The 12,672-nt window shown below is 41.8% G+C and overlaps 1 protein-coding gene across 2 annotated transcripts in view; it reads right to left on the reverse strand.

The window, feature by feature from the left end:
• Window positions 1-12,672, reverse strand: part of spock1 (SPARC (osteonectin), cwcv and kazal like domains proteoglycan 1) — a 605,301-nt gene that overhangs the window by 203,069 nt on the left and 389,560 nt on the right. For both annotated transcript variants that reach the window (XM_039774114.1, XM_039774113.1), the window contains one exon: window positions 2,610-2,724. In XM_039774114.1, the coding sequence (XP_039630048.1) occupies window positions 2,610-2,724 (115 nt within the window). The remainder of the gene's footprint in view (window positions 1-2,609; window positions 2,725-12,672) is intronic.

Raw genomic sequence — 12,672 nt, forward strand, 5'->3', positions numbered from 1 at the left:
AAATTTCATGTGAATCCGCCTACTAACAAGTCCATTTTGTTCCTTTGGGGTAGGTGAAAGACATAGTCTACGTACCTATACTACCCACAACTATGGATGATCTGAAGGAATGCATCACTGAACCTATAAACGCGATCAATCCGAATATGCTTCAGACAGACTTGTCCGAGCTTGATTATGTTTGCCGAGTAACAGGTGGGGCGCACATCGAGTGTATGTAATCAACAGATACCACATGCAACTTTATGAGTTGGTGAAACTGTAACCTCAAAGGTGAAAGAATATTCCAATAAATTTTGATTTTGTAACCATTTAAAATTAAGGAGTGGTTTTGTGGACACTCTGTACATCAAGGATTTATATGTGTACTCAATGACCTCTTCAGGCATCCAAGGTTAAATGTTATCTGCTGATTTGTTATTTTTCAGCTTACTTAATCACAACAGGACCTCTCCCTCTGCACTTTCACCAAAGAGCATTATATACAAATTTATGGAGAAGTGATCTGGAACACTACACCAATGCTGGGCAGGTCCTCAGTTCTTCATAGCATGGATTCCACAAGATGTTGGAAACATTCCTTTGAGTTTGTGGTCCATGTTGACATGATTGCATCACGTAATGTCTGTTGATTTGTCAGTTGCACATTCTGTTCATCCTGAGAATCTCCTGTTCTACCACATCTGAAAGGTATTCTACTCGGTTCATATCCAGAGACTGAAGAACACTGAACTCATTCTCATGTTCATGAATCCAGTTTGAGAGGACTTTTGTGCTGCAACATTGTACTTTATCATTCAGGAAGTAGCCAACAGAAGATTGGAAAATTGTGGCCATGAAGGGATGCACACGGTCAGTAAAATATTCAGATAGGCCATGGCATTCAAGCAAAGATTAACTGATATTTACAGCCCCAAAGTAGGCTAAGAAAGCATTCCCTACACCTTTAAATCACTGCCACCAGCTGTTGGACTGATGACACAAGGCAGGCTGAGTGCATGGATTTCTGTTGTTGGTGCCAAATTCTGAATCTACCATCTGTATACCTCAGCAGAAATTGTCCAGTTTTGGTGAGCCTGTGCACACTGCAGAATCAGCTTCCATTCTTGGCTGACAGGAATGGAACCTGACGTAGTCTTCTGCTGTTGTAGTCCATCCGTCTTAAGGTTCGACACGCTGTGCATTCTGAGATGCGTTTCTGCTTACCACATTAGTTATCTGAGTTACTGTAGCCTTTCAGTCAGTTCCAACCAGTCTAGCCATTCTCTTCTGACCTCTGACATCAACAAGGTTTCTCCCTCTACAGAAATGGTGCAGTTTTTTAATTTTTTTTTTTTTTTTTGGACCATTCTGAGTAAACACCAGTTTGTGAAATTCGCAGATCGGCAGTTACAGAAATCCTCAAGCCAGCCAATCTTAAGTCACAGTCAAAGTCACCAAAAGCACAGTTTTTGCCATTCTGGTGTTTGAAGTGATCATTAACTGAAGGTGCTAATGTGTATCTATATGATTATATGCGTTGCACTGCTGCCACATGATTGGCTGGTTAGATAATTTCATAGATAATGAGGTGCCCAAATGTTCGTAATAATGTTTCCACTAGGTATATATAAATATAATGGGCAACTGGGGGCACACTTAAGACATCCCTGAACCCAGAATGAGACCAAGCAGGTCAAAAGACACAAACACTAACACATCTTCATTGACAATAATTACAAGAGATGGATAAAGAAAAGAACGAGATCACAACATACAAATCAAAGGCAAAGCAACACACCGGCCACCCCTCTGGGCCCACCTGCACAGGCTAATCTCCTGCCTGACTAGTGAGGCCGCTGATCCACCACCCACAATAGTATTAAACCCGCATTTTTCATCTCTGACTCTCTCTGTACCCCTCTCACAACTCTCCTGGCCACCTTGCTGGTCGAGCTCTTGCCCATAATTGTCTTCCTGACTCCAAGTGCCCCCATGTTCTGGGCCTGAGACTTTATTTCTCCTTCACAGGTCATTTCTAGTTCTACACAAAATTAGGTGTGTCAAGAATTGGTATTCATTTGCACCATTGACACAGGATTGCAACACCAAGGGGTAGCTGATTTCTTTGCTGGGCTAAACCTGGGATTAGCCTTGAAGGGCAGACCCTCAAAGTAGCCCCTTAGCTGTCTGTATGTGAGGAACAGCACAATTTCACATGAATAATCATAAAGAGGGGTGTAAAGCATCTGCTTCTGATCCTGTTATATAACATAGGAAAAGTGCTATTTGAATAAAATCTATTATTATTATTATTATTATTATTATTATTATTATTATTATTATTACAGAAATCCATATTACTATTAATATTAATGTTAGTGTGATGAAACTCTCATCGTCTAGCCAGGCCTCTCTCAGAGAATATCTGGATAAGAGAGTCCACCTGGGCACCAATTAAGAATGAGACCACACACTTTGTAAACTGGCACAGAGCTGGCAAGAGAAAAGCACCAACACAGAAAGGGAGAGAAAACCTGCTATTGTGTCTGGCAACAAGTTTCACAAGCTGGACATAAATCAGCCTTTTCATCCTAGTCAGGGTTAAAGGAAAGATAAGACAGGCATACCTGTGTGCCAGCTGCTTGTGGCTGATGCAGATTGCCGTCAGGTAGTCATGACTTACGCACACCTTGTGTGGCGGGCACTTCACTTTCAGGCAAGGATCCTTAGTGGCATCAAGAGCTAAAGAAACAAAGAAAGAGAAGTTATTGTGAGGTGACACATTTCCATCGTTCCATCCATTCTCTTTGTCTTCTGCCCTTCCGCCACTACCCCCCCGAAGCCACTTGCATGAGAAGGAAGATGTGCCCTCACAGCCTGCTATACCTCCTAATTTTCATTCACACTGAGGTCTCCATCAGACTTCCTTTTGCCTTCCTGAGAAGATTCTTCATTTTGAAAATGGACCACTTTGTCTGTTGTGCTTCAGTCAATTTCCAATCATGTAGAATGGCTTGGGGCCCTCTAGTGGTTAATCGATGAACTGTAAAGCATAAAGGTGAGTACTCACTCAGTGGCCCTGGCCCCTTGGGTGTCATGATTTGGTGTTTGTTTTAAATTATTGCAACGTATTCGTTATAAAGGCTTGAGACATAAACACTGCCACGCATGTGTCTTTTGGGGTCCCCTAACAAGCTCAAGTGAGGTAAGCACTGCCACTGCAGGGTAAGAGGGGATGCTGTCGCTAACAGTACCCTCTCCTTTACCAACAGCCAAGAGAAGATGTCCAGCGAGGGCATTCCGGCCTGACAGTGACGTCCAAAGTAAGCCTCTCCCCATTCCAGTCACTTCACGATAAACACAGTAGCGGTGACTCAGGAGGGGCTATCAGGCCAACCAGCTATCAGCTATATGTTAAAGATGCTCTTGTATATTTGTATCTATAAAAGTTTTGTCCAAACAAAGAATGTTAGCACATTTTGCTTAGTGGGCTCCAGATGTGTCTTTGATAAATAAATTTCGTACGTACTTGCTGGGGCCCTAAGACTGTTATATTCTATCAATGAAGACAACGAGAGATCAAGTGGAATTTGGGATCAGGAGGGATCCTTAGAGTCCAGTTCTTCCTTTTTTGCTATATTGTTCCAAAACAGGAATGCTATCCAGCAACCTGAGATGAAGACTGGACTCCTTAATGTGTGTCTCTTTGGTAAATCCGTGGGTATCGCTGGTTTGACTTTGTGTTGCTCATGGAGTCCCGAATGAGGCACATTACCTGCATTGTGAGGGAGCGTCAGTTGCTGCACCCCGAGGGCGATCCGGCTGGCAGCATCTTCATTGTTGAGGACCCGAGTGGCTGGACTAGGCAAAGGGGACGCTCACATTAACACCTGGCTGAGGCAGGGTATCATTTCCGGAGGGTGGGACTGGACTGCATTTCTGTCTAGGGGGTTGCCAACCAGGATCCTGAGCTGTTTCATTGTGTGGTGGGTACCAGTACATGCTCCTGAACCTGACCTAACCTCACCTGAGTATTTCCCAGTCATGACATAACCTAATAAACACCTAACCAACATGCACACTGGGAAAAATTGCATAGTGCAGACAATGCCTAGCTTGGAAGTGGAGTTCAGGCACCCAGAGACATGAGGCAGCGGTGCTATGTGCTCTCCAGTAACCACCACTGATATAGCAGTGGTTCATGGCAAGAATCATGTTCATGGTAGAACACATACAATGCTGTAAGGGGTGCACTTTTTCCCAACTTGACTTCCGCCAACTAATATGGAGGGAAAACTGAAGGGAAACGCAGACACTCGTTACAAACTGTGTTTGTTACATTGCAGGAACTGAAGTGTCTGCCCAGGTAGGTGAGGGTGTCCTCGGGCTCATCCCACACTAAAAGGCAGAGAATTCTGAAAACGCAGACAAAGAACCAACTTTAATCTGCCAGCCGTTTCCTAGACCTCAATGACATGCAGATCTGTCAAAGACATCGCTCTTCAACGAAAACAAAAAGGACGGTGCGGGAGGCTTCGGAGCAGACACACGTCATCGGACACGTGACGCGACACGGATCCAGTCTGGTGACCGCGGCCCCCCGCGATTGTTAACCTGCAGTTCACTGTGGCGGCTCTGCTCCGATTCATAATTCATCTCTAAAATCGTGTCTCCTTGGCACACTTGTGACCTGGAGATGCACGTGAACAAGCAACTTTACGGTTTAACAGTATCGAAATAAATGAAAAGAAGAAGGGGAGCAAAAAAAGAAGAAGAAGAGACTTTGGGAGCTCAATTAAATATCATTTAGATTTATAACGGCATTATAAAAAAACAGCTCGCTTCGTCCTGGATGGATTCGTCTTGCGCTTCGGAACTGGCAGGGCTGTTAAAAAATAAAAAGATACTAAGAAAGAAAAAAATCATATGGTAATAAAGTGTCCACTGTGCCTTTGACTTGATAAAATGTAATTTATTTAGCAGCCTGGTTATTTAGGATGCAATTATACGTGCAAAAAAAAAAAAAGACTTTGAAATGTAATCAGCGGCGGCTGACAAGTTTCCAGCGTTCAAATATCTGTGAACTTGACAGTCTGGGAGCCTTTAAATGAATAAGCCAAAAGCTAAATGAAAAAGTAGCTACGAGATAACAAAACAAATAAAAATAAATAAATCAAAATACATGAAAATAAACATACATTAACTAACTGGATGAAACAGAGTGTGCTGAAAACAAATGTACCCATTAATTATTACGCAGATATGAAACGTGCAACGAGACATGAACAGCATTATACTTTCTATTGTACATACAAAATAAATAATACACTATAGTGTTGCTGTCCAGGTATTGTTCCTGCCTTGAACTTGATGCTTGCTGACCCCTGACCCTGCCCTGGAAAAGCGGGTTAAAAATATGGATTTATGATAAAAATAAATTGCACAAAACAAAATACATCAGAAAAGAAACTGTAAATATGCAGATATCAAAGCATTGTGTAAAATGGATACATTCACTATAAGACTGATAGATCTGTGTACATGAAATGCACCATATGATCAGTTTATTGTTATCATTATTATTAGTCCATTTGAGTTCATGCCATAATACAACATAATAACCAGGTCCACTCTTTGGGCCCGCAGGGTTAGACTGAGGTAGAAGTCTATTTAATGCATAATAATGAATAATTCTTTATTTATTTGTTACATACATAGTTATACAGGACAACACGCAGTGAAATACATCTTTTTGCTAACCCCTTGCGGTCAGAGCGCAAGGTCAGCCATTGTAGAGCGCCCCTGGAGCAATTGCAGGTTAAGGGCCTTGCTCAAGGGTCCAGCAGAGTAGCATCTCTTTTGGCAGTTACAGGGATTTGACGCTGACGCTCAATGAATGGGTAAGCAGCTCAGTAATTCAGGAGACCCTCTGAGTAGAGTCGCTGCTCCTCCAGATCAATAGGAGACAGTTGACGTTTTTTTCTTAAGGATGCCCTTCAGGCAGACAAACCTGAGCTTAGGCAGAGACCCTATGGCAGACTCAAGACAGCTTGAGTGACAGATTGTGATTCTTGGCTGGCTTTGAAACATCTGGGGATTCACCAGAAAGAGCTGGGAACAGGGTAGTCTGGGCTGACTGCCTGGCTCGCTGCTACCATGACCCAGAGTAGTAAAAGCAGTTAAGAAAATCAGATGAGTTTAGATTAAATAAAATAAACATTGAACTGTCAGACATATACACTTAATCACCTCATGTTCACTCTGTATACAATTTATGGCTTTGGAATTCCAAGGACTCGCTCATAACATAACATAGTCATTAGCACTAAAACATAAGTAACATGATAGTTATAATTGAATACTAACCCTCACATACAGTATTCTGTGTCTCTTCTCGGTACTCAAATGTGGCATTTGGTGCCACGGCCCACCTGCCAAGTTGTTTTGCCTGCTGTATCAAAGGCGCTATATAGGTGCCTGACCTGACACAGAAAGACACGGAGGCATGTATAAAAATGCAAAGATTTTATTTTTATCTTCAACTGTGGGACATGTCTTCCCTGTGCCACACAGCCCAAACACAGACCCAAAGCACTAACACTATAGCACAACACACTTTTCTTCCTCTACCACCACTCCTCCACAAGCGTAGTCCTCCTCCTCCCAACCTTGGCTCTCTGAATGGTGGTGGCTGGCCCTTTTTATAAAGGAAGTGTCCCAGGTGCTTGACCACCTGGTCCTAATTGCACCTCTGGGTGGGGCTGAAGATTCATCCAGCCAGGCTGCTGAGTCCATGCAGCTCCCCCTAGTGGACATCCGAGCCCCCAACCAGGCTGTGGAGGACTCCATCTCCCATGGAGTCCTGCAGGTGGTTGGGGAATCACCGTCAGCAATGGAGGCTGCCACCAAGCGTCCCGGGGGAGGTACTGGACTGCCTATGGTGGATCCCCCGATAACATAAGCAGCAGGGACATCCCTGTCAGGTATGGGACCCGGCTGTCCTTCACACTGCATATGGTAAAGTCATCCCTGATGGAGGATCGCAGGAATCATAGGAAAGAAGGGTCCTTTCATTGGATTGGCTGGCCCAGGACTGTTCAGCAATGGAATGGCCAAATGGGGGAGGCAGCTTGATGGATGAGGTCTGAAGGACTATAAAAATATCCAAATCTTATTATGTGATATCATCTACTGTTACATTCTGCTCTGTACTTCTAAACTTTTTATTTTTATACTTTATTGAGGATTTGTTCTGTTCTGTGTATTGTATTGCATTGTATTAACCCCCTTCTTTTGACACCCACTGCATGCCCAACCCAGGGGTCTCTCTTTGAACTGCCTTTCCCAAGGTTTCTTCCATTTTCCCCTACAAGGTTTTTTTTTGGGGGGGTTTTCCTTGTCTTCTTAGAGAGTCAAGGCTGGGGGCTGTTAAAGCCCACTGTGGCACTCTTGTGTGATTTTGGGCTATACAAAAATAAACTGTATTGTGTTGTATTGTGTAACACGCCAACTAGGTCAACAATTGCACATTTTCAGTTATTGGTGGTGGGACACATACATTTATATAGTAAAGCTTCAAATCTGAATCAGGGTTAGAGGACGGAGTGCCAGTATGGGGCGACATTCAGCTCATAACTGCTCTGGGGAAAAGCTATTCCTGGGTCTGGGGGTACAGGCTTTAACAGCACTGGAGCGTCTGCCAGGGGACAGCTGGGCAAACAATGAGGGCCAGTTAGGACATGATGAACCCTTCAGGATACTGGCAGCCCTGTGAAGGTGGGCAACTGGGAGCCAATGAACCACATCAATAACCCCCAGGAGAGCTCTCTAATCAATTATCACAGCATAATAAGATGCCACATTTTAATACACTCTCAATAAATGGACACTTGAAGCTGTTCTGTCAATCTGGCTTTCTTAAGTGTCCACAAAATAAAACTGGTGCTGTGCCCTCTTTACCAAAAATATGGTGCTGGATGACCATGTGAACTCTTCAGAAATGCTCCCAGAAAAGCTGCAAACTACTTAGATAGATAGATAGATAGATAGATAGATAGATAGATAGATAGATAGATAGAAATAAAAGTCAGTATATAACAGATAGATAGATAGATAGATAGATAGATAGATAGATAGATAGATAGATAGATAGATAGATAGAAATGAAAGGCACTATATAATAGATAGATAGATAGATAGATAGATAGATAGATAGATAGATAGATAGATAGATAGATAGATAGATAGAAATGAAAGGCACTGTATAATAGATAGATAGAGTGATAGATAGATATAGAAATGAAAGGCACTATATAATAGATAGATAGATAGATAGATAGATAGATAGATAGATAGATAGATAGAAATAAAAGTCAGTATATAACAGATAGATAGATAGATAGATAGATAGATAGATAGATAGATAGATAGATAGATAGATAGAAATGAAAGGCACTATATGATAGATAGATAGATAGATAGATAGATAGATAGATAGATAGATAGATAGATAGATAGATAGAGGGGCTCTGAGTTTCCCCGGCGGAGGCCGCACTCGCGGAGGCGTGGAACGCGCGGCAGATAATAGGCGACGCTGTGCCGTTAAGTACAAGTTAGCTTTATGCATATTTATTATACAAACGGCATTCGCTTCACTTTCTATTTGCTCCAGAATGCTTCATCAGACAGCGGGGCTTTTATCAGCAGGAAAAATATGCAATTGCAAATGTTCCTCGTCCCCTGTAATGGCCTCTGAAATGAATGTGAAATCCTCTCTTTCCTTCGGCAAATTGCTCCGAGAATAAATGACCTCGCAGTTTGCAAATAGAGGCTGCCGCAGCAGCTTTGTATTTTGCATGACCGTCTGGAGCTTCTCTCGTTTCTGCTGCCGTTGCCGTCGCTGCTTCAAAGAGTGCCCGGCATTGCTTTCTGCTAAATAAACTGAAAGGGGATTAGCCGCAGTACAAAATTGTGTTGTAAAGCAAACTATTCTATGACCAGCATGTCTGTCAAGGATTAAAATTCCGTTTCAGGTGCCCTCGCACAAGTGGATCGAGCTGAGAAGGGAAGCGTGACATTTGTTAAAGAAGGCGAAGCCCCCGGGGTAACAAGTGGCGCAGACATTCACCATAGACAGATGGCAACGTCCTGCTTTACCTGCAGTGCGCAAAGGGCCGATAACGCAAAGCTTCTCAATGCTGCACGCTACACGCATCTTAAAATACCCCTAAAAATGGTCAGAAATTGGATCGGAAATGGAAGTAGGTCGGCCATTGTCAGGCGTCCAATTGACAGTACATGCTGTCGGTATGCAAAATAAGAGCACGCTAGCCGGTGCCATCCCCTCTCAGGACGCTAATCTCTGAAAGGACCAACATCCTGTGAAGATCCTGTGACGACCGAACGTATTTTAGCAGTCTCTACAAAGAATGTCCAATACCTTGAGGTTAATTCTATAAACGCAAGAATAAGCTGCAACGAAATGAATTCAGTTTATAGAACTCAGAACTGTTTCAAATATGGGCCAGAAGGATAGGGTGAAGTGTTGGGCTCCGTAGTGGCGCCAGATTTAATCGCGATCGCACGAGAAAGGGAACATAAACAAAGCTTAAGCCTGTAGGTTCGTTAATTGCGGTTTTCTCAGGTTTCTGTTGGTGCTTCCAAAAAGTTCGGACTGTTATGCTTGGATGCTGCTTTGAAAATGAAAGTAGACTTCCATTCCGTGGTGGATTTACTGTAAATAAATGCTGCGTTTTTACGATTTTCCGAATCAGAAATTCCATGTGAACGCTAGACGAACTCTGGATCTACAAAGTGGGTCGATTCAGATAAAAGAAAGCTACAGGCATTGTGACTAAAGCTGACCTTTCACCTTAGTCAATTATATAAAAGTAAAAAATAAAAATGTGTAACTTGGTCAGCCAGAAATGACATTTATTGGTTTAAGTTGCATTTAGTGCAAACTGATACCCATTTAATATTGCGGTGACCCCATGCTCTTGATATGAGAGGGACATGACTAGATCTGCTGATTAACTGTACAGACTGCATCTCTGTTGTTAGTCATTAGCACTAAAACATAAGTAACATGATAGTTATCATTTGTTACTAACCCTCACCTATTCTGTTTCTTTTCTTGGTACTCAAATGTGGCAGACAATCTGCCAAGTTGTTTTGCCTGCCTAAGGTAAAGTCATCTCTGATGGAGGACTGCAGGAATTATCAGGTAGAGGGGTCCTTTCATCGGATTGGCTGGCCCAGCACTGAATGGCCAATAGGGGGAGGCAGCTTAATGAATGAGGTCTCCAGGACTCTAAACAAATCCAAATCATATTATGTTCTGTACTTTTATTATTACCTTTGTACTATTATATCGTATCGAGGATTACTTCTGTTCTGTGTATTGCATTGTATTGATTCCCTTCCTTTTGACACCCAGCCTACCTGGAAAGGGGTCTTTCCCTACAAGGGTGTTGTTTTGGGAGTTTTTCCTTGTCTTCTTAGAGAGTCAACGCTAGGGGGCTACCAAGAGGCAAGACCCGTTAAAGCCCATTGTGGCACTCCTTGTGCAATTTTGGGCTTAACAAAAATAAATTGTTTTGTACTGTATTGTACATGCTCTTCAGGAGGCCGCAGACAGCCTCTTCTAGCCTGAGAGTGACAGAGGACCACTAATAAGATGAATGGCACCAAATCTTGAATATCCTGCAGAAGTGCTGCAAATGTGACTGAGTCACAGCCTACAAATCAATTTACCTTTTTATGGCTTTTCATTTTATTTCCACTATGAGTCTTGTTTTTAATAAACAGGGATCTTACAGTGACACCAACACTTCACTGTGTCTTGTCCCATTTATACTATTCTCTCTCGCTCTCCATTTGTATTTGTTACACTTGCGCATCTCTGTTTCATCTTCAGGGCTCATCAGAGGTAAGCATTACTGTCACTGAAAGTATCATCTCCGTTCTCTCCCACAGCCCCGACAAACCACACACGGATGGCATTTGACTCCCCCCTTTCTGATCCCTCTGCTTTAAAGCTGAGGTGTTTCCGGCATGGCTCGCCTCATTCAGGAAACAGCAGACCAAAGAGCGGACCTCCCACATGAATTCTGATGCGCCTAAAAGAATGCGGAATCGTCCTGTTTATTCTTCAAATCACAAAGTGTTTTGTCAGCTTTCATTTGACACGCCATCAAGTGTCTGTTTATTTTTTGGCCATTTAAAATGATAAAATGGGTGATCTGGTTGGTGCCCCAACATTTACTCTGTGAACAGTGTACTCCCTCAGTCAATGATAATATATACGCGTGTGTGTCATGACAGTTTGCTTGTCATGTAACTGGAATCAAATTCCTTGTATGCCAGCATACTTGGCTAATAAATGTTTTTCTAATTCTTACTCTGATATATATATACTTGTCATGGCTGCCATTACATATGGCGAATCGCTGCTGACCCCGGTCACAATACTGTACATATTTTTCCCATATTCATTATAATGAAATTTCTGGAATGATGTATATATATATATATATATATATATATATATATATATATATATATATATATACACACAAAGTTCCTTCCTTTGCAATGCAATGCAATTTTCCCAGCATCGTATAAACTTTTAATGCCCAATTACTATGTATCCCCTTAACCGAAAATATAAAAGTGCGAAAACTTTTTGAACATCCCTTGTAAATATATATATATATATATATATATGTATATATATATATATATATATATATATATATATATATATATATAGTATATATATATGCAATGTATATAAACACACAGATATATACATATTAGTCAAACATGCTAACCTACAGTCCACTTTAACTGAAACATGGATTGAACATCCCTTGTATAAATATATTCCCTTGTATAACACCTCCGAGTGTGGTGGAAATGCTGACGTCCGAGGTTGCACAATTGTCCGGTCATCCCCTGGCCCTTATAGGGTTGAGCTTCTATTCTTCAACCCTGTTTATATATAAATATATATAAACACAGATATATACATTTTAGTGAAACCTACAGCCAGTCCTAAAATGAATTACTACAAAGAACTAGATATAAATAACCAATAAACTCTCCCCCAATTGTTTACAAATGTACATAAGAACTTACACATGATTATGAATTCTGAACATTGTATGTATCCAGTCCAGGGAGATTTTCAACTGATGGTCTTGTAGAAACCATGTCTTAATTATAATACACTTTTCTGCTCACCACTAAAGCACCTGCCATGTTGCTGCTACCTATATATGATATGATAAATGGTACTACTCCATGCTAAGAAGGGGTGCAGTTTTTAAATGCATTCTACCCTTTCCTCCACAGTTCTTATGAGTGCTCAGAAGCTGACTGAAGTCACTACCCTCCCTTTTCTGTAGGCCTCGCCTCTTCCAGGATCTACACTCTGTAAACTGACCAATCACAGGTAGAGGCTTGTTCATTCTTAGATAGGATAGGACAGGAGATGGAGCTTCCATTGTGTGCACAATACAAGTCTGATAGTGTGTGTGTCAAGTGGCTGAGGGGATTCAATCCTTTGAGCTTACTACTCATTTTTTGCTTTTCTATGAATTAAATGGGGTTTCACTACAGAGGTGCCCCAACTGTTTGTTTTCATCTTGATGTGTACTGTTACTGTTACATTTGTGGAGCCGACCC

Source organism: Polypterus senegalus, chromosome 13 (assembly GCF_016835505.1).
Source record: "Polypterus senegalus isolate Bchr_013 chromosome 13, ASM1683550v1, whole genome shotgun sequence".
In the NCBI taxonomy this organism is placed as follows: Eukaryota; Metazoa; Chordata; class Cladistia; order Polypteriformes; family Polypteridae; genus Polypterus; species Polypterus senegalus.